This window comes from Artemia sp. Qi Xiang Cuo, chromosome 3 (assembly GCF_049724085.1).
Source record: "Artemia sp. Qi Xiang Cuo chromosome 3, ASM4972408v1, whole genome shotgun sequence".
In the NCBI taxonomy this organism is placed as follows: domain Eukaryota; kingdom Metazoa; phylum Arthropoda; class Branchiopoda; order Anostraca; family Artemiidae; genus Artemia; species Artemia sp. Qi Xiang Cuo.
This window is the reverse complement of record NC_142796.1, coordinates 53,032,742-53,056,709: the sequence shown is the minus strand read 5'-3', so window position 1 is coordinate 53,056,709 and position 23,968 is coordinate 53,032,742. Positions and strand designations below refer to the sequence as shown.

At 34.8% G+C, this 23,968-nt stretch overlaps 1 protein-coding gene across 1 annotated transcript in view; it reads left to right on the top strand.

Moving 5' to 3' along the window:
- The window catches only part of LOC148954268 (uncharacterized), a 309,906-nt gene that overhangs the window by 210,406 nt on the left and 75,532 nt on the right, over positions 1-23,968 (top strand). The window contains exon 7 of the mRNA XM_089086137.1: positions 5,101-5,197. Within this exon, the coding sequence (XP_088942263.1) occupies positions 5,101-5,197 (97 nt within the window). The remainder of the gene's footprint in view (positions 1-5,100; positions 5,198-23,968) is intronic.

The following is a 23,968-nucleotide window of genomic DNA, read 5'->3' as shown; positions in this document are numbered from 1 at the left end:
CATAAATGTGAGAAAGTTCCTGTTATTCAAATACTCACTGACAAAAACCATAAAAACAGACATGAATTGCTGTTGACATCCATAAATGTGAGAAAGTTCCTGTTTTTTTGTTCTCACTGACAAAAACCATAAAAACAGACATGAATTGCTGTTGACATCCATAAATGTGAGAAAGTTCCTGCTTTTTCATTCTCACTGACAAAAACCATAAAAACAGACATGAATTGCTGTTGACATCCATGAAAAACATCAAATAAATCGACCAACACACATAACCATCCATGAAAACAGACATAAATGTGACAAAATTCCTGTTTTTCAAGTGAGAAAATTCCTCTTTTTTCATTCTCACTGAGAAAACCATAAACCACGTGGTCATGTTCGGAGTATAAGATAGCCTTCTACTGTTTTCCTGCGAAATGAACCATTGTTTCATATCCGTTTTATTGATTTTTTTGCTATCAGGGTCTGCGATCCTTTTTTCCAGTAATTCTTTAACAGTTCCGAAATGTCTTTTAGTCTTAATGCTTCTTTATTAGTTGAAGTCAAAAAAGTGAAAATATTTAAAATGTATTTTGTTTTCAGTAAAGTACAAATTACTTTCTGGCATTGAGAGGTTGTGGCGGTTGTCAGCCCTACTCATGGTAATTATTATTATTTTAAGTTTGAATGGGTAATTTATTGCAATTTCTGCTTGTTTTGAGTTTGAGTCACTTATTTATTGTGATTTGTTGTAGTTTTACGCTTAGAAAATTATTTGAATTTATTTCCACTCATTTTTGGCTTAACGAGGCCAGGGGCACCGGCAAGGGGGGGGGGGGCAGGGGGGTATGGTGCCCACCTGGAAATTTGGGACTTTATAGTAATTATAAAGAAACCAAAGGAAAAAAAGCAGAACACGGGAAAACCATGGAAAAAATGTTTGTTGCCCCATTGTTGGCTGCCTCCCAATAGATTTTGACCCTTAATAAGGAAAAAAAGTTCTAATATGTGACCGAGTGACCCCTATCTAGTTTTCCAAAAAAAAATTTCTGTATGATTTGGTTGGAGCAAAAAAACAAAAACAAACAAATAAACATGCATCCATGATCTTTCTTCTGGCAAAAAATTCACAATTCCACTTTTTTGCAGATAGGAGCTTGAAACGTCTACAGTAGAGTTTTCTGTTGCACTTAATTTTGTTGTTTGATTTTCATTAAGATTCTATCACTTTTAGGGGGTATATCCCCTTTTTTCGAAAAGAAGGAATTTTTTTTTCAGGCTCGTAACTTTTGATGGGTAAAACTAAACTTGAAGAAATTTATATATTTGAAATCAGCATAAACATCCGTATATATTGCATAAACAGCATAAACATTCTGTTTTTTAGAGTTTCGGTTACTATTGAGCCGGGTCGCTCCTTACTTACAGTTTGCCACGAACTGTTTGATCGCTGATCAAAGTTTATGTTATTTATGACTTTCATTTATGTTATTTACTGTGTTCATGGCCGTTTATTTGGCTTCAAAATGCAATTATTTGTCTATCTATCTAATATGCAGAATAATTGTACCAAACACATTTTGCATGCAGACCCGCTATGCTTACCCCCCATGCAGACCCCCCTCCCCTAATGTGCAAATCTATAGCGGAAATTTATTTTTAAAGTAACGAAGAAACTAAAAAAAAACGGTGTGTTCTCGAATTTTACACAGCGTAATCTTGAGTCAATGGCACATAACACACAATTACCAAAATTCCTTCCCCCCTACGGAAATTAAAAAAAAAACTCAAATAAAATTCTTAAATTTGGAAAGCCTTATTTTCCACGGGGGGGAGGTATTTTTCGGGGAGGGGGTGGGTATTTTATAGGGGGGTATTTTCTGGGGGGGGAGTATTTTCTGGGGAGAGGGGGGTATTTTCCGCGGGGGGCATTTCCCGGGGGGTATTTTCGGCGAAGGGGGGGGGTATTTTCAGCGGGGGTTATTTCTCAGGGGGTATTTTCCGCGGCGGTATTTTCCGAGGGGGGGGGTATTAACCGCGGGGGGGGGGGTATTGGCCGGGGGGTATTCGCCTAGAACCATATTAGGCCATTCAGTAGGCCTGCCTTTAAGTTTTCTAGTTAATAGCATTCCATTAATGGTAATAAACCACAAGCAATATCAACCATTCCCAAAAGAAACTGAAATGAAAAAAAAAACTTTGGTGACAATGTATACGTCAGACATGCCGCTCAACAACAAAAAATGGTTCTAGGCAAATTCCCCCCCCCCCCGGCGAATACCCGACTACCTCACCCCCCCCCCCCGCATTATTTTCTACAACCGTGTAGATTATTTTTCAAGGAACCCCGGCAGGATAGGAAAAGAGTTCGTGAGAAAGGCCGCCATTAGTATATCGACAGGGGGGGGGGGGTGTTTTACCCTCCAAAGAGATAGCTAGAGATATTAGGGGTGACCCATGTGGGTGCACCCTTGGCCTAGAGTTTGGCCCATTTGACCATTCGATCATGTTACCATACCCTGGAGCAGGGTATATCGTAATAGGGTATACCGTACCCTATATATTTATATTGTAATAGTGGTGGCCACGAGGCATTCCACTCCAATAAAGTGGTCTCAGCACCATTTCCACGCCAATATTTGGTGGCAGTGGCCATTACAATACAATATTTGTTACCAATGGTTGTTGTCATTACAGTACTAATCACCTAAAATATTTATGCACTTAAATATGTCTAAGCGGTAGGACATGTATTGAAACTTATCACGCAGTACCAATATTAACCTTTTTTTTCCAAACTAAAAAGGTTTACCTTCAATTTAGTTAGAAATACATATTTTTGTATTTTAACTGGAGAGCTGTTTTTTTTTTATTGCCTTTCAATTAGGGTTTTACTGTAATATAAATAATATGCATTCTATCTTTTTCAATTTTTCATCATTACTATTAATGATTTTTGCATGTGAATTTACTAGCTGACGTTCTTCGCACAAAATTATACTTTTCGTCACCAAAAATATTTATGCACTTAAATATATAGATGCGTAGCAAATGTACTGAAACATATGTCTCATCGTTTGATAAGTATCTATACCAAGTATTTTCAAACAGTTCGTGGTAACGAACTGTAAGTAAGGAGCGACCCGGCTTAATAATAACTGAAACTCTAAAAAGCGGAATTTTGATACCAGTAGATACATCAAAAGAATCAAATTTGTTTGCTGATTTCAAATATATAAGTTTCATAAAATTTATTATAACCCATCAAAAGTTACGAGCCTAAAAATATTTGCCTTATTTTCGAAAAAAGGGGGAAACACCCCCTAAAAGTCGTAGAATCTTAATGAAGATTAAACTATCAGATTCAGTGTATTAAAAAACCCTACTATAGATGTTTCAAGCTCCTATCTACAAAAATGTGGAATTTTGTATTTTTTGCCAGAAGAAAGGGGAAGGCGTCATAACATCTAACCGTCAGGACCACTAACGTCAGGACATCGACAAAATCCGTCATAACATCGACAAAACAATATATCAGAACCACTAGCCGTCATAACATCTAAAATTTTTAAACTTTATTTTTTGGGGGCTTAGGGGGTAAGCTACCTAGGTTAGGTTACGTATTTAATATATGCTATGCTTTACCCCCACCCGCATGGTGTGCAAATATATAGCCAAATTTGTTTCTAAACTATTATATACTTATTACTATTATATAAACTTTTAAAAAATTTTGTCGATGGTATGACGGTTAGTGGTTCTGACGGTTAGATGTTATGACGTTTAGTGCTTGTGACGGTTAATCGAATGGTAGCAACCCAAAGAAAGATCACGGATGCGTGTTTATTTGTGTTTGTTTTCCCAGGGATGGTGGTATCGATCTAGTAGTCCTAGAATATCGCGAGAGGGATGATTCGAACGGAAATTAAAAGTTCTAGTGCCCTTTTTAAGTGACCAAAATAATTGGAGGGCAACTTGGCCCTCTCCCACGCTCATTTTGTTCCCAAAAGTCACCGAATCAAAATTTTGAGATAGCCATTTCGTTCAGCATAGTCGACAATCTAATAAATATGTCTTTGAGGATGACTTAGTCCCCCACAGTTCCCGGGGGAAGGGCTGTAGGTTATGAACTTTGCCCATTAATTACATATAGCATTGGTTATTGGGAAGTATACAGACGTTTTCAGGAAGGATTTTTTTAGTGGCAGGGCTCGGAGGAGGGGTTACGCGGGAGGATCTTTCCATGAAGGATATTTTCTTTGGGGAAGGTACATTTCTGTGAAGGGGGCACCGGATTTCTCAGCAGTATTTAAAAACCGTCAGAAATTAAATAAAAAAACTAGTTTTTTCAACTGAAAGTAGGGAGCAACATTAAAACTTAAAACGAAACAAAAATTATTACACATATGAGGGGGCTCGCCCCCTAGTCAATACCTCACTATTTACGCTAAAGTATTTTTAGTGCTTAAAAAAGAGCTTGATTTGTGATTCGAACAAAATTTGAACTTTAGCGTAAAGAGCGAGGTATTGACAAGGGGGCGAACCCGCTCATATACGTAATAATTTCTGTTGGTTTTAAGTTTTAATGTTGCTCCTTACTTTCAGTTGAAAAAACCTGATTTTTTTTATTTAATCTTTCAAGTTAGAATGATTTCCCTTTAGTCTGGTATGAACAATTTGTTTTCGTATTTTTTTTTATCGGATAGAAAGATTTATTTTTATTACCTTTCAATGACAGTTTTACTGAAATAAAAGATTATTTGCAGTCCATCTTTTTCATTTCTTATTATTGCTATCAGTTATTTATGCATATCAAATTTATCTTCAACTTCAGCCTGTTTTTATGGCTTTGTTTTGATGCTGAATTTATTTCTAGGCATACATTTTTGTCTTTTGTTCTCAACCTAATTTTTTTTTTATCCTTTTCTTGTATTAAAGTCTGCTGTGTGAATATGCTTTAAAAGTAGTTAAGAATAAATACTTGTTAATTTGATCTCAAGTTAAATAAAAAAAAAGCTTTCAACAAGTAATATCAACCGTACAATAACTGGAATTCTCTAGTTTTCCGAAAAAGGTCAAAGTTTACTCTAAAATTTATTCTAAACGCGTCTCTTTCAGGGTTACGGAATGACGGAAATAGGCTATGTTTCTGTCACTTCACCGTACAGCAAGAGCGAGGAGGCAATTTGTGTCGACACGTGTATTGAGCTTCAAAGTAAGTTTATCTTCTTGGAAAAAATTCTCGAGGAAATTATACCAATTTGTTTACTTTTGTAGTTCTAGGAAAGGGTTGTAATGCTTTAAGAGTCAATGAAAGAAATAGGTTGCTAAGTTGTACTAAAATGTTAATAGGTAGGTTTTCATAATCATAACAGGTAACTTTATTAACAGGTTCTTAAAGTAGTATGATAAAACGATATTTCACAAAAAATAAGGCTATCCATGTTAAAAAAAAAAAAAAACTACTGTTTTTTACAGGGGCGAATCTCTAGCATTTTTACTGGGAGGACAAGAGGGGTTCATATCCGGATTGTCAAGGGGAATGGGTTACATTATAATATTTCTATCCAAATTGTTGAGGGGTAACTGCCCCCTTGCATCCCCCAAACGACTCCTCTGTGTTTTTTTTAACAACTTGTAAGGGTCCATAACACTCTGTCAATCACTAGTTTAATTCAACCAAATGATGCTCTGCAATGTGCTAAGTTTTCTCCAGGGCACTTTTAAAGTCAGAATTACTTGGTTTGTAGATGTTCACAAGAGAATCTGCATTTTGTTTGTATAGGACCTACCTGAAGGCTAAAGCCAAGGAATTATGGATAATAAAAATTTTGTTTACTGTTAGTAGGTTCAGTGAAAGTAGACTAACTTTATACGTAGTTTTGTTAGTGGAGGGGTAAGACGACTTCTAATTTTATGCTTTTATGCTAATGATTTTTTAAAGGTCTTCTCGAAAGAATATATATTACAGTTTTTTTTCCTTATTTTATGATAGGTTCTTTTGCTTGTATCTAACATTTAATCTTGTATGAAAATATAAAATAAATACATCTTAATCAAAAAGATTGAAATACCATAATACAAAAAGGACAAAAATGAAAATACTTGGGGGGGGGGAGGGGGTGGTTTGTCAAAAAGCTAAGAAGAGTATAATAAACAAAAAGTGTAGGGGAAGGGTAAAAATCTAAAAATATTGACACTTTGAGGGGTCTACCGAGAAGGCTATGCAGCTCCTGGTCGGAACTCGGAAGATTAATGCACTGAATGGCTTTTATTTTAGGTCCATTTCCAGGGATAGGAAATTACCTGGTCTGAACCCCCTCCCGAAATATTCCTTTGATTCGTAAATAGTATTGAAAATGCAGGTAAAAAAACAACAATATTCGGGACATTGACGGACCTAGATTCTCTTGACAATTTTTTTGATGGACTTAGTAAACTAAAAATATGAAAAGGATTCAGATGTCCAATCTATTATTTTTTCCTTGCATGCTTTTACTTTTTTATGATTGCAAATAGTCTTGGAAAAAAAAAAGTTTTGAATAGAAAACATTAAATAACCGAGTCAAACTATAAGAAACCAATTCAAACTCAAAACGAGCAGAAATTTACATTAGCAGGGCTGACAACCCTTCTCAGGGCTGATTACGGGTTCTCAAGACGAGAACATAATTTGCACTTTACTGAAAAAGATAATTAAAGGGGATTTTCAGTTTTAAACAGTTCGTGGTACGAACTGTAAGTAAGGAGCGACCCGGCTCAATAGTAACTGAAACTCTAAAAATGGAATTTTGATACCAATAGATACATCAAAAGACCCATATTTTTATGCTGATTTCAAATATTTAAGTTTCATCTAGTTTAGACGTACTGATCAAAAGTTACACGCCTGAGAAAATTTGCCTTACTTTGGATAAAAAGAGGGAAACACCCCCTAAAAGTCATAGAACGTAATTGAAAATTACACCGTCAGATTCAGCGTATCCTAGAGAACACTACTATAGAAGTTTCAAGCTCCTATATGCAAAAATGTGGAATTTCGTATTTTTCGCCAGAAGAAAGATCACGGATGCGTGTTTATTTATTCCCCCCCAGGAGTGATCATTTGGACCTAGTGGTCCTTGAATATCGCGGGAGGGCTCATTAGAACGGAAATTAAAAGTTCTAGTGCCCTTTTTAAGTCAGCAAAAAACTGGAGGGCAACATGGCCCCCTCCCACGCTTATTTTTTCCCAAAGTCGTCCAATCAAAGTTTTGAGAAAGCCATTTTGTTCAGCATGGTCAAAAAATACAATAAGTATGTCTTTGAGGATGACTAAATCCCCCACAGTCCCCAGGGGAAGGTCTGCAAGTTATGAACTTTGCCCAATGTTTACATATAGTATTGATTATTGTGAAGTATACAGAAGTATTCAGGGGGGATTTTTTTATGGTAGTTGGGGGGTGGGGGTGGGTTGGGTGTTACGTGGGAGGATCTTTCTATGGAGGTAGTTTTCATTAGGGAAGGGACATTGCTATAAAGGGGGGGGGGGGCCGGATTTCCCAGCATTATTTAAAACAAACGATCAGAAATTAAATAATAAAAAAACAACAATTTTCTTAACTGAAAGTAAGGAGCAGCATCAAAATTTAAACCGAACAGAAAGTAATACGCATATGATTGGGTTTGCCCCTTACTCATTACCTCGCTCTATACGTTAAAGGTTTTTTTTTGTACTATCATCAGAGCTATTTATTCTAATTAACGGCCTTTTGTGATTAAGGGGTCATTCTTAGAGAATTGGAACAAAATTTGAACTTAGCGTAAAGAGCGAGGTATTGACCAGGGGGCGAACCCCCTAATATACGTAATAAAAATATACGACTGTAGAACTTCGTTACGTAAGTTAATTCGTAAGTTACATATGAACAAAATTTCGAGAAGGCCATTTAGCAAAAAAAAAAGTAAAATTAATCTGCAAATTTGTTTTAATTTTTCACGTACGGTGAGCTAAAATAAAAGCTTTGTTAACTCAAAAACGTTCAGAAATTTAATAAAAAAAAAAGAAGTTTTTTTTTACTGAAAGCAAGGAGCGACATTAAAACTTAAAACGAACAGAAATTATTCCATATATGAAAGGGGCTGCCCCCTCCTCAGCCCCTCGCACTTTACGCTAAAGTTTGACTCAGTATCACAACTTTGTTTTTTAAAACAATAAAAAATTTAGCGTAAAGAGCGATGGGTTGAGGAGGGGCTGCCCCTTTCATATACAGAATAATTTCTGTTCGTATTAAGTTTTGATGTCGCTCCTTGCTTACAGTTAAAAAAAACCTTTTTTTTTAATCTAATAATATACATAGACTGATATTGATTCCTTAAGGTATTAATAGTTTTTTATTTATTAAATCTCAAGAAGTGAAAAGATTTAAAATGATATTTTGTTTTCTGTAAAGTTCAAATTATGTTCTGGTCTTGAGAAGGCAAGGGGGTAATCAGTCCTACTCATGTTAATTTCCGCTCGATTTGAGTTTGACTCGATTATTTATTTTAATTTCTTTTCGTTTTGGGTTTCATTTATTTATTGATTGTGATCTGTGGTAATTTTACGCTTGGAAGATCATTTGACTTAATTTCTGCCCGTTTTTGGTTTAATAAAGCTCTTCAATTTTCTTTGAAAAACTTAGTTTTTGGAAAAAAAAATTCAAATTAATTTCTATTCGTTTTTTAATGACATGGTTTTTTCCATTGAAAAAGAAAATAAAGTCTTATGTGTTTTGTTTCTTCTGTAAGAATTTAGTATTTTTTTTCAAGACCACATTGCTTTTTCTATGTCGAAACAAGTAAGGCTTCCAAATAGTGATAAGTCCTTTTATTAGACAGTGAAACAAATACATACAAAAGATTTAGATATTTCGATGACATAGGCAGTCATCATTAACAATAGAGAAACTAACACACTAAAATTAAAACAAACTGTATATACTGAAACAAAATAATAACTTCCAGATCAAAGCAAGTTTCTGGGCCATTGACTTAAAAGGTTAATTAACTATTTTGACTTCTTAAACATTGCGTTGAATTTTTAATAAAGGTGGTACAATCTTCTTTTCTTCTAATTACAAAGTGACATGTTGTTGAATTTATCTTCTATTCTTCTAATTGCAAATGAAAGTATACTATATATAAACGATGAAATAATTGCCTAAATTACAGCCCTGGCCATGAGGGCTTTGAGAGGGTTGGCATTCCTAATTGCATAATTACTAGACTTTTCAACAATGTTTAACAAAATAGCTGTCTCAAAACTTTTATTAAATGTATTTTGGAAAATTTTGGGAAATGCGAGGGGAGTGGGGCTGGTTGCCCTCCAATAGCTTTTGACTATAAAACAGGCAGTAGAACTTCTAATTTTGAATCAAATGACCCCCAGCCAAAGTTTATACGACCACCCATTCCATGATAACCTTATTTGCCCCTAAGACATAACTTACAGCGATTGCCCCTGGGCTCTGGCAGGTTGTGTCAATCCTGGAGGCATTGTTATGTGTTCCTTAGAGTATTTTGAACAAAATGGCTATCTTACAATTTGGATCAGATTTGTCTGGAGAAAAGAGGGTATCGGGAGGGGGGTGTCTATTTTACCTCTATCACATTCGGCTCTTAAAAGGGAACTATAACTCCCAATTTCCAGTCAAATGAGCCTCCTCTAAAGTTTATATGACCACCCCTTCCATAAAACATTATATGTCCCCGGGGCATATCCTGCAACCCTTGCCCCCAGGCTCTGAAGGTTGTTGAATTCTGGTTGTATTCATCCCGAAGGTTTTTTTATATGATTTCCAGACTTTTTGAACAAAATGACTATCTCAAAATATCTATCAGATACATTTAAGGAAAAGAGGATGCAGTGGAAGGGGGGCTAGTTACCCTCCGACCACTTTTGAATCTTAAAAAGGGCACTAGAACTTCTGATTTCCAATCAAATGAGCCCCATCGAAGTTTATACGACCACCCTTTACCATAAAAACCTTAGTTGTTACTAATGGGCACCTAGTTTGACTTATAGCCCTTGCACTTAGGTCTGTGTGTGCGAGAGGGGGGTATCATCCCCAAAGACATGATTACCGGACCTTTCAAACATACTGAACAAAATGGATATCTCAAAAATTTAATGGGATGTGTTTGGGGAAATGATGGGTGTAGAGGGTGGCTTGTTGCCCTCTAATCAGTTTTGACTCCTAACGAAGCCACTAGAACTGTCTATTTCCAATCGAATGAGTCCCTTTCGAAGTTTCTACGACAACTCCTTCTATACGAAGTGCATTGGTCGGGAAAAAATTCAGTAATACATTGTGCCAACATCGCTCTTTACTTAATCAGCACTATTGCGCTGCCTATGATAACATTTTTCTACATTGAACTTCACTAGCATTGACAAAAAAATTATAGGAAAATTTACATATTTATAGCTAAATTTACTTTGTAGTTTTTTTTGCGACATCATTTGCTTCAAAAGTTTTGCCATAAGTTCTTGGTTCATATTTTTTAACACAGACGGTATGAACTTATGTTTTTATGCGAATAAACTTGGCCAGTAGAATTTATTTGGACAAAAACAGACATTTTAGAAAAAAGTTTTCTACCATTTCTTTAATCTTTAATTTCTAAATGATTGTGAAGAGCAAGTTTTTAAAAGCTGTTAAACATCCGACTCCCCGCAATTTTCCAAGCAATTTTCACTGGTTCTTTAATTTTTAAATCGTTTCAAGGAGCAACTTCCCATCGTTTTATCTAAAGATGTCCATACATTGAGCACGTATGTGGTTGCGCACGTTTCATTTCGGTAACAAAGGACATCTCATTTGGAAGTTTCATTTGTACAGATGTGATAAAAAGGACATTTCTTTGGAGCTTTCATTTTGGAAAAAGTTTTATGCTATCTGTTTTTTTTTCATTTTCTATTTCTCCGATTAAAAGAATCTATTCTATTCTTTTTTTTCTATTCTCTTCTTTTCTTAAAAAATTCTTAAAAATCAAAAATTCTTAAATTTAAAATGTTAAAATTCTATATTTCTAAACTTAAAATTAAAAATTCTTTATCCATAATAAATTGTTGAATTAAAGTTAAAATTTAAAACTCTGAAATAAATTTCAAAAACCCTTACAATCTATTCTGTTCTTTAGTTTAGAATTATTAAAAATCTTAAATTTAAAATTCTAAAAGTTTCACGCTTGGTAGATTATTTGATTTTATTTTTGCTAATTTTTTGTTTAATGGAGTTCTTTATTTTTCTTTGAAAAACTTATTTTGTGGAAAAAGTTTTTTTTAATTAATTTCTGTTCGTTTTATATTGACATAGTCTTTTCAGGGAAAAAGAAAATAATAATTTAAATCTTTTCGTTCTTTAAGACTTTATAGTTTGGCCTGGTATTTCTATGCAGGAGAAAAATTTTCAGCAATTTTTAACAGCATACACCCTTTTAAAAATCTGGACACAAATAGAACTGTTTAATTTAGTTTCATACCTCCTCTAGTTGACCTGAAATGGAAAACTTGGTATCATTCGCAAAAAACTCTGTTTACTTTCTTTGATAGCTTGGATGCACTTTCGCTATTTTGATTTGGTTAAATTTTAAAAGCAGAAGTAGCCCCGAAAGTTTCAACATAATACCCTCAGTTGTTCTTGGGATACTGCTGAGATGCCTTATTGGGAATTAGCATTATCACAGTGCATATTCATTTAATCTCAAAGGAACATTTAGTTTTTAAATACAATGGGCAAATGGAAGGGTGGGCGTGGGGATTTTTATAGAAATAAGCCGAAAATACATAAAATATTTTTTTTTCGTGAAAAGACTACGCCAATAAAAAACGAACATAAATTAATTTAAAAAACTTTTTCAAAAACAAGTTTTTCAAAGAAAAGCAAAGGGCTCCATTCAGCCGAATACAAGCTGCAACTAATAGAAATAATCTTCTAAGCGTAAAACTACCACAAATCAACATCAATAAATAAATGAAACCCAAAAACGAACAGCAATTACAATAAATAACCAAGTCAAACACAAAACGAGCAAAAATTAACATGAGTAGGGCTGACAACCCCAATGCGTTCTCAAGACCAGAATATAATTTGCACTTTAGTGAAAACAAATCACATTTTAAATGTTTTAATTTTTTTACTTTAATAAATAAAAAAATATCAAAACTTTAAGAAATAAATATCACTATAAGTGTATTGAACTTACAATCCACGTTAATTAGGTTTTTTTTTACAGTTCATTAACATGAACTATAAGAAAGGAGCAAAAATCTCAATAATAACAAAACTATAAAAAAAAATCAAATTTTGATATCAATAGATATATCAAAAGAAAGTTTAGCGTTACCCATTAAAACTATGAGCCTGAGAAAATTTGCCTGACTTTCAAAAAAGGGGGAAATACCCCCGAAGAGTAAAGGGATCTTAATGAAAATCACACCATCAGGTTTAAGATATCTGAGATACCCTATTGAAGAAGTTTCGAGCTCCCACCAGGAAAAAGGTATAATTTTTTTTTGCCAGAAGAAGGATCATGAATGCGTGTTCGTTGGTTTATTTTTTTTCCTAGAGATGATCACATCGAGCCAATAAGTAGTGAGGGGGCAATACTCCTGAAATTACAGCCCGAGGGTCTAAAGAATATACCCTGAACCTCACTGCATATACCGTAAACCTCATTTGTATACTTCAACATGCATATATTTAGCATATTCAAACGGAGACATAATTTACATATATCCATGTGGCTCTAGGAACCAGCCATAGCAACCAGATCCAATAAAAGGCTGGATTTTATTTGGGTTGAATGAAACTGGTCTTATGACACGCGCTTCAGTAAAGTAAACCGGACGCATTTTTTAATAAGAACCAAATTTTAATGAATCCAAAAGTGAAAAATCAGCTACCCCTTTTTTCTTATGACATGCGCTTGGGTAAAGTAAACCAGCAAACTTATGTCACCAATGAATCAATTGCTATGACTGTTTTTAGAGGGAACTTATGGTCATCAATGTCCCAACCTCCAAGGGGCCCCCAATACCCCTTCCCAAACTTTTTGCCACCTCCTCTTTTTTGAATTGGAATTATGTTTTTTGAACGTTGATTTTTTTTCATCTAAGAAATTTTTTCATCTTCTCTTACATGTTTTAAAATGACATTAAATATACTTATAACGAAAGAAATTTACATGCGACATTTTCGAAAGACGAAATGAAAATGATAGAGAAATGTTAATCGTAATTTTTCCTAGTAGAAAAATAATGTTTGTAGTGAAATTTTTTTTACTTTTCTTTTGAACATAGAAATTTTTCAACATGTTGTTGGGACATTTTGCGATTATTTTATTTTTGTTTTATATGTCTTAAAATGATATTAAATACGTATACTTATAAAAAAAGAAATTCACTTTTGATATTTTTGAAATACGAAATGAAGATGATATAGATTTGCTAGTCGTCATTTCACCCATTAGAAAAATAATTTTCGTTGTGACATTTTTTTTACTTATTTTTTTTTTAACTTGAAAATTTTTCAATTTTTTTCTTGTGTTAAAATGACATTATAAGGCATGATATACTAGATATAGTATACTAGAGTCTGAAATAGCCAATTTAGGTTTTTACCAAAGTCTGAGAGAGATGAATCGGATTCTTTTAAGAATTAGAGACATATTAAGTGGGAATTTATCAAGATTCAGTCAGACACGGACACTACTACCAGCTCACAAGTGATACACTATATTCTGAATTATGTGAATTAGGTTATTACCAAAGTCAGAGAGAGATGTATTTGATTCTTTTTACAGTCAGAGACCTATGAAGTAGGAATTTATCAAGATTCAGTCAAACACAGACACTACTACCATCTCACAAGTGGTATATTAGAGTCTGATATAGATGAATTAGGTTCTTACCAAAGTCTGAGAGAGATGGATCGGATTATTTTTAGAGTTAGGGACATATGAAGTGGGGATTAATCAGGATTCAGTCAGACGGGGACACTACTACTAGCTCACAAGTGGTTTACTAGAGTGTAAAATGGGCGAATTTGGTTTTTGCCAAAGTCTGAGAGAGAAGAAGTTGATTCTTTTTAGAGTTGGAGACATATGCAGTGGGAATATATCAAGATTCAGTCAGATATGGACACTACTACCAGCTCACAAGTGGTATACTAGATTCTGAAATAGGTTAATTAGGTTCTTGCCAAAGTCAAAAGAGAAGAATTTGATTCTTTTCAGATTTAAAGAAATATGAAGTGGGAATTTATCAAGAATCAGTCAGACGGAGACACTACTACCAGCTCACAAGGGGTATACTAGAGTCTGAAATAGATGAATTAGGTTCTTACCAAAATCTGAGAGAGATGAATAAGATTCTTTTTAGAGTTAGGGACATATAAAGTGGGAATTTATCAAGATTCAGTAAGACGCGGACACTACTACCAGCTCAAAAGTGTTATACTAGTGTCTGAAATAGGTGGATAAGGGTTTTACCAAAACCTGAGAGAGATGAACCAGAGTTTTATTAGAGTTAGAGACATATGAAGTGAATATTTATCAAGATTTCGTCGAACACAGACACTACTAAAAGCTCACAAGGGGTATACTAGAGTCTGAAATAGGTGAATTAGGTTCTTACCAAAGTCTGAGAGAGATGAATCGGATTCTTTTTAGAGTTAGGGACATATAAAGTGGGAATTTATCAAGATTCAGTAAGACTCACGCACTATTACCATCTCAAAAGTGGTATACTAGAGTGTAAAATAGGTGAATGAGGTTTTTGCCAAAGTCCAAGAGAGAAGAATTTGATTCTTTTTTGAATTAGAGACATATGAAGTGGGGAATTATCAAGATTCAGACACCGACACTACTACCAGCTCACAAGGGTATACTAGAGTCTGAAATAGATGAATTAGGTTTTTACCAAAGTCTGAGAGAGATGATTCAGATTCTTTTTAGAGTTAGAGACATATGAAGTGGGAATTTATCAAGATTTCGTCGGACACAGAGACTACTACCAGCTCATAAGTTGTATACTAGAGCCTGAAATAGATGAATGAGGTTTTACCAAAGTCTGAGAGAGATGAACCAAATCCCTCTTAGAGTTAAAGACATATGAAGTAATGATTTATCAAGATTCAGTCAGACACAGACACTCTTACTAGCTCCCAAGTGTTATACTATAGTCTGGAATAGGTGAATTAGGGTTTTACCAAAATCTGAGAGAGATGAATCAGAGTTTTTTTAGAGTTAGAGACATATGAATTGGGAATTTATCAAGATTCAGTCAGGCACATATACTATTACCAGCTAACAAGTGGTATACTAGAGTCCGAAATAAATGAATTAAGTTTTACCAAAGTCTCAGAAAGATGAATTAGATGCTTCTAAGAGTTAGAGACATATGAAGATGGAATTTATCAAGATTCAGTCAGACACAGACACCACTACCAGCTCACAAGTGGTTTACTAGAGTGTAAATATATGAATTCGGTTTTTGCCAAAGTCTGAGAGAGAAGAATTTGATTCTTTTTAGAGTTAGAGATATATAAAGTGGTAATTTATCAAGATTCAGTCAGACACGGACACTACCACCAGCTCACAAGTTGTATACTAGATTCTGAAATAGGTGAAATAGGTTCTTGCCGAAATCAGAGAGAGAAGAATTTGATTCTTTTCAGATTTAGAGAAATATGAAGTGGGATTTTATCAAGAATCAGTGAGACGCAGACACTACTACCAGCTCACAAGGGGTATACTAGAGTCTGAATTAGGTGAATTAGGTTATTACCAAAGTCTGAGAGAGAAGAATTTGATTCTTTATACAGTTAGAGACATATGAAGTGGTAATTTATCAAGATTCAGTCAGACACAGACACTATTACCAGCTCATAAGTGGTATATTAGAGTCTGAAATAGATGAATTAGGTTCTTACCAAAGTCTGAGAGAGATGGATCGGATTATTTTTAGAGTTAGGGACATATGAAGTGGGGACTAATCAGGATTCAGTCAGACGGGGACACTACTACTAGCTCACAAGTGGTTTACTAGAGTGTAAAATGGGCGAATTTGGTTTTTGCCAAAGTCTGAGAGAGAAGAAGTTGATTCTTTTTAGAGTTGGAGACATATGCAGTGGGAATATATCTTGATTCAGTCAGGTATGGACACTACTACCAGCTCACAAGTGGTATACTAGATTCTGAAATAGGTTAATTAGGTTCTTGCCAAAGTCAAAAGAGAAGAATTTGATTCTTTTCAGATTTAAAGACATATTAAGTGGGAATTTATCAAGATTCAGTCTGACGGAGACACTACTACCAGCTCACAAGTGGTATACTAGAGTCTGAAATAGGTGAATTAGGTTCTTACCAAAGTCTGAGAGAGATGACTAAGATTTTTGTTATAGTTAGGGACATATAAAGTGGGAATTTATCAAGATTCAGTAAGACGCGGACACTACTACCAGCTCAAAAGTGTTATACTAGTGTGTAAAATAGGTGAATTAGGTTTTTGCCAAAGTCTGAGAAAGATGAATCAGATTTTTTTTAGAGTTAGAGACATATGAAGTGAAAATTTATCAAGATTTCGTCGAACACAGACACTACTAAAAGCTCACAAGTGGTATACTAGAGTCTGAAATAGTTGAATTAGGTTCTTACCAAAGTCTGAGAGAGATGAATCGGATTCTTTCTAGAGTTAGGGACATATAAAGTGGGAATTTATCAAGATTCAGTAAGACTCACGCACTATTACCATCTCAAAAGTGGTATACTAGAGTGTAAAATAGGTGAATGAGGTTTTTGCCAAAGTCCAAGAGAGAAGAATTTGATTCTTTTTTGAATTAGAGACATATGAAGTGGGGAATTATCAAGATTCAGACACCGACACTACTACCAGCTCACAAGTGGTATAATAGAGTCTGAAATAGATGAATTAGGTTTTTACCAAAGTCTGAGAAAGATGATTCAGATTCTTTTTAGAGTTAGAGACATATGAAGTGGGAATTTATCAAGATTTCGTCGGACACAGAGACTACTACCAGCTCATAAGTTGTATACTAGAGCCTGAAATAGATGAATGAGGTTTTACCAAAGTCTGAGAGAGATGAACCAAATCCCTCTTAGAGTTAAAGACATATGAAGTAATGATTTATCAACATTCAGTCAGACACAGACACTCTTACTAGCTCACAAGTGGTATACTAGAGTCTGAAGTAGGTGAGTTAGGTTTTTACCAAAGTCTGAGAGAGATGAATCGGATTCTTTTTAGAGTTAGAGACTCATGAATTGGGAATTTATCAAGATTCAGTCAGGCACAGATACTACTACCAGCTCACAAGTGGTATACTAGAGTCCGAAATAAATGAATTAAGTTTTACCAAAGTCTCAGAAAGATGAATTAGATTCAGTCAGACACAGACACCACTACCAGCTCACAAGTGGTTTACTAGAGTGTAAATATATGAATTCGGTTTTTGCCAAAGTCTGAGAGAGAAGAATTTGATTCTTTTTAGAGTTAGAGATATATAAAGTGGTAATTTATCAAGATTCAGTCAGACACGGACACTACCACCAGCTCAAAAGTTGTATACTAGATTCTGAAATATGTGAAATAGGTTCTTGCCGAAATCAGAGAGAGAAGAATTTGATTCTTTTTAGAGTTAGAGATATATAAAGTGGTAATTTATCAAGATTCAGTCAGACACGGACACTACCACCAGCTCACAAGTTGTATACTAGATTCTGAAATAGGTGAAATAGGTTCTTGCCGAAATCAGAGAGAGAAGAATTTGATTCTTTTCAGATTTAGAGAAATATGAAGTGGGAGTTTATCAAGAATCAGTGAGACGAGGACACTACTACCAGCTCACAAGGGGTATACTAGCGTCTGAAATAGGTGACGTAGGTTCTTACCAAAGTCTGAGATGAGATGAATAAGATTCTTTTTAGAGTTAGGGACATATAAAGTGGGAATTTATCAAGATTCAGTAACACGCGGACACTATTACCAGCTCAAAAGTGTTATACTAGAGCGTAAAATAGGTGAATTAGGTTTTTGCCAAAGATCGAGAGAGAAGAATTTGATTTTTTTAGAGTTAGAGAAATATGAAGTGGGAATTTATCAAGAATTCGTCGGACGAGGACACTACTACCAGCTCACAAGGGGTATACTAGAGTCTGAAATAGTTGAATTAGGTTCTTACCAAAGTCTGAGAGAGATGAATCAGATTCTTTTTAGAGTTAGGGACATATAAAGTGGGAATTCATCAAGATTCAGTAATCCGCAGACACTACCACCAGCTCAAAAGTGGTATATTAGAGTGTAAAATAGGTGAATGAGGTTTTTGCCAAAGTTCGAGAGAGAAGAATTTGATTTTTTTTAGAGTTAGAGACATATTAAGTGGGGATTTATAAGATTCAGTCAGACGCAGACACTACTACCAGCTCAAAAGTGTTTTACTAGAGTGTAAAATAGGTAAATTAGGTGTTTGCCAAAGTCTGAGAGAGATGAATAGGATTCATTTTAGAGTTAGAGACATATGTAGTGCGAATTTATCAAGATTCAGTCAGACAACGACACTACTACCAGCTCACAAGTGGTATACTAGAGTCTGAAATAGGTGAATTAGGTCTATTACTTAATTCTGAGAGAGATGAATCAGATTCTTTTTAGGGTTAGAGACATACGAAGTGGGAATTTATCAAGATTTTGTCAGACACAGGAACTACTACCAGCTCACAAGTGGTATGCTATAGCCTGAAATAGATGAATGAGGTTTAACCAATGTCTGAGAGAGATGAACCGGATCCCTCTTAGAGTTAAAGACATATGAAGTAGCGATTTATCAACATTCAGTCAGACACAGACACTACTACAGGCTCCCAAGTGGTATAGTAGAGTCTGAAGTAGGTGAGTTAGGTTTTTACCAAAGTCCGAGAGAGACGAAACGGATTCGTATTAGACCTAGAGGCTTATGAATTGGAAACTTATTAAATTTCAGTCAGGCACAGATACTACTACCAGCTCACAAGTGGTATACTAGAGTCTGAAATAAATGACATAGGTTTTTACCAAAGTCTCAGAGAGATGAATTAGATTAATCTAAGAGTTAGAGACATATGAAGTGGGAATTTATAAAGTTTCAGTCAGAAACAGACACTACTACCAGCTCACAAGTGATATAATATATTCTGAATTAGATTTATTAAGTTGTTACAAAAGTCTGAGGAACATGAATCTGATTCTTTTTAGAGTTAGAGACATATGAAGTGAGAATTTATCAATATTCAGTCTAACACAGACACTACTACCAGCTCAAAAGTGGTATACAAGAGTCTGAAACGGATGCATTAGGATTTTACCAAAGTCTGAGAGAGATAAATCGGATTATTTTTGTATTTAGAGACATATGAAGTGGATATTTATCAAGATTCAGTCAGGCACAGATACTACTACCAGCTCACAAGTGGTATACTAAAGTCTGAAATAGATGAATTAGATTGTCATCATAGTCTGAGAGAAATGAATCGGATTCTTTTTAGAGTTAGAGATATATGAAGTGGAAATTTATCAAAATTCAGTCAGACACTGAAACTACTACCAGCTCACTAGTGGTATACTAGAGTCTGATATTTGGGAATTAGATTTTTGCCCAAGTATGAGAGAGAAGAATTTGCTTCTCTTTAGAGTTAGAGACATGTGAAGTGGGAATTTAGCAAGATTCAGTCAGACATAGACACTACTACCACCTCACAAATGGTATACTAGAGGCTGCAACAGATATATTACTTTTTTTACCAAACTCTGAGTAAGGTAAATCGGAATCTTTTTAGATTTTAAAGCGTAAGAAGTTGGAATTTATCCGGATTCACTCAAACGCAGACTAAACTATTAGGTCACAAGTGGCATACTAGATTCCGAAATAGATGAATTAGGTTTTCATAAAAGTCAGAGAGAGATGAATCGAATTCTCTTGAGAGTTAGGCATATGAAGTGGGAATTTATCAAGATATAGTCAGCCACAGACACTGCTACCAGCTAAAAAGTTTTATTCTAGAGTCTGAAATAGGTGAATTAGGTTTTTTATCAAAGTCTGAGAGATATGAATTGGATTCTCTTTAGAGTTAGAGACATATAAAGGGGGAATTTATAAAGATTCAGTCAGACCCAGACACTATCACCAGCTCACAAGTGGTATACTAGAGTCTGAAATAGAGGAATTAGGTTTTTACCAAAGTTTGAGAGAGATAAACTGGATTTTTCTAAGAGTTAGAGACATGTGAAGTTCGAATTTATCAAGATTCGGTCTGACACAGACACTACTATCACCTTACAAGTGGTATAATAGAGTCTGAAATAGGTGAATTACGTTTTTTAGAAAAGTCTGAGAGAGATGAATCGGATTCTTTTTAGAGTTAGAGACTTGTGAATTGGCAATTTGTCAAGATTCACTCACACAGACACTACTACCAGCTCACAAGTTATATACTAGAGTCTAAAGTAGATGAATTAGGTTTTAACCTGAGTCTGAGAGAACTGAATCACATTCTGTTTAAATTTAGAGACATATGAGTGGGAATTCATCAAGATCCAGTCAGACAAAAACACTACTACCAGCTCGCAAGTGGTATACTAGAGTCCAAAATAAATGAATTAGGTTTCTACCAAAGTTCCAGAGAGATGAATTGGATTCGTCTAAGAGTTAGAGACATATGAAGTGGGAATTTATCAAGATTCAGTCACACACAGATACAACTACCAGCTCACAAGTGATATACTAGAGTCCGAAATAAATGAATTAGGTTTCTACCAAAGTTTTTGAGAGATGAATTGGATTCTTCTAAGAGTTAGGGACATATGAAGCGGGAATTTATCAAAATTTAGCAAGCCACAGACACTACTACCAGCTAACAAGTTTTATACTAGAGTCTGAAATAGGTGAAAAGGTTTTTTTCCAAAGTCTGAGAGATGTGAATTGGATTATTTTTAGAGTTAGAGACATATGAAGTGGGAAATTATCAAGATTCATTCAAACACAGACACTACCAAAGGCTCACAAGGGTATACTAGAGTCCAAAATAAATGAATTAGGTTTCTACCAAAGTCTCAGAGAGATGAATTGGATTCTTTTAGGAGTCAGGGACATATGAAGTGGGAATTTATCAAGATTCTGTCAGACACGGACACTACTATCAGCTCACAAGTGATGTACTAGAGTCTGAAATATATTAATTAGGTTTTTACAAAAGTCTAAGAGACAAGAATCGGATTTTTTTAGATTTATAAACATATGAAGTGGGAATTTATGAAGTTTCAGTCAGACACAGACACTACTACCAGCTCACAAATGGTATACTAGAGTCTGCAATAGATGAATTAGGTTTTTACCAAAGTCTGAGAGAGATGAACTGGATTCTTATAAGAGGTAGAGACATATGAAGCAGGAATTTATCAAGATTCAGTGAGACACAGACTCTACTACCAGCTCTCAAGTAATATACTAGAGTCTGAAATAGATCAATTAGGTTTTTACCAAAGTCTGAGAGATATGAATCAGATTCTTTTTAGAGTTAGAGACATATGAAGTGGGAATATATCAAGATTCAGTCAAATCAGACACAACTACCAGCCTCACAAGTGGTATACTAGAGTCTGAAATAGAGGGACTAGGTTTTTATCAAAGTCTGAGAGAGTCGAATTGGAATCTTTTTAGAGTTAGGGACACATGAATTGGGAATTTATCAAGATTCAGTCAGACACAGACACTACTACCAGCTAACAAGTTTTATACTAGAGTCTGAAATAGGTGAATTAGTTTTTTTTTACCCAAGTTTGAAAGAGATGAATTGGATTATTTTTAGAGTTAGAGACTTATGAAGTGGGAATTTATCAAGATTCAGTCGGTCACAGATACTCCTACCAGCTCACTTGTGGTATACTGGAGTCTGAAATAGATAAATTAGGTTTTTACCAAAGTTTGAGAGATGAATCGGATTCTTTGTAGAGTTAGAGACATATGAGATGGGAATTTAGCAGGATTCAGGAAGACACAGACACTACTACCAGCTCAAAAGTGATATACCAGCTCACAAATGGCGCGCCACGCTATGTGAACCTAAATAAACCTATATTGAACGAAGCTATCTAAAAAAAAGATGTGGTTCTTAGGTTGGCTACAGATACACGGGTGCCAGTAAAATTCAGTTTTGCCACCATCCGTTGTTTTCCTACTTCATATGTCTTTTACTCTAAAAAGAATTCGATTCATGTCTCTCAGACTTTGGTGAAAACTTAACCTTATATTTCAGACTCTAGTATACCATTTGTGTGCTGGCAGTAGTGTCTGCGTCTGATTGAATCTTGATAAAGCTCCACTTCATATATCTCTAACTCTAAAATGAATCTGATTTATCTTTCTCAAACTTTGGTAAAAACCTAATTAATCTATTTCAAACTCTAGTATACCATTTTTGAGCTTGTAGTAGCCTATTATTTGTGTCTGACTAAATCTTGATAAATTTCCCACGTCATATGTTTAAAACTCTAAAAAGAATCCAATTCATCTCTCTCAGACTTTAGTAAAAACCTAATTCACTTTTTTCGTACTATAGTGTACCACTTTTGAGCTGGTGGTATTGTCTGCGATTGATTGAAGATTGATAAATTCTCACTTTATACGTTTCTATTTCTAAAAAGAATCTAATTAGCCTTTCTCAAATCTTCTCAAAAACCTCAGCGACCCCTTTCAGAATCTATCATACCAATTGAGAGCTGGTAGTAGAGTCTGTATCTTACTGAATCTTGATAAATTCACACTTCTTATGTCTTTAACTCTTAAAAATAATCCGATTTATCTCTCTCAGAACTTGGTAAAAACCTAATTTACCTATTTCAGACTCTAGTAATACCACTTGGAGCTGACAGTAGTGTCTTTGTCTGACTGAATCTTGATAGATTCCCCCTCCATAACTAACTCTAAAAAGAAATCGATTCTTCTCTTTCAGACTCTTCTAAAAATCTAACTCATCAGAAAATTTGGAAGAAAATTTCAAAGTTAAAAATATAATTCTAAGTTAAAAAAAAGTGGAGGGGGAAAAATCTGGAGAAGGGGTATCGGGAGCCCCTTGGAGGTTAGGATATAGATGACAATTAGTTTCCTCTAAAAAAAATGCCATAGCAATTGATTCATTGTTGACATAGGTTCGCTCAATTTTGCATGTGGAGTTGTTCCTGGAAAACTTTCGAGGAGAAATTTTCAGCTGGGTTGGCATTTTTGAGGGGATTTTTTTCATGGCGGGGGGAATTTTCACGAGAAATTTTGCATTGGGTAGTTTTTCAGGCATAATTTATCTATGGCAGAACTTTTAACAGGATCAACTTCTCGCGGAGGGGGGGGGAATTCTTGAGAAAAAATTCCACAGAAGGAGATTTCTATTTTCTTTGAAAAACGATTTGAAATTATCGTGGAAGGGACAACTCCTTTCATATACGTAATCATTTCTGTTTGTTTTAATTTTGATGTTGCTCCTTACTTTCAATTGAAAAAACTTGTTTTTTAAAATTTAATTTCTGGTCTTTTTCAAATAATACCGGAAAATAGGGCTCTCTCTCCATGAAAACTTCCGGTACTTGTTTGTTATAAGCCACTCACTTAAGTTTACGATGTGTAAAATTCAAACCGGTTTCTCCGTTACCTTAAAAAAATTGGACTATATACTTGCACAGTGGGGGGGGGGGGGGTTGAAGTATAGCTTGTCGGCATGAAAGATGTGTTTGGTACAATTATTCTGCATATTAGATAGATAAACAAATAAGTGTATTTTAAAACCAGATATACAGCTATGGACCCAGTAAAATAACATAAATGAAAGGCACAAATAACATAAACTTTGATCAGCAATCATCATAAAAAACTTAAATGAAACAGTACATTAATGTAATAATAGTACTTAATACTTGGAAAAA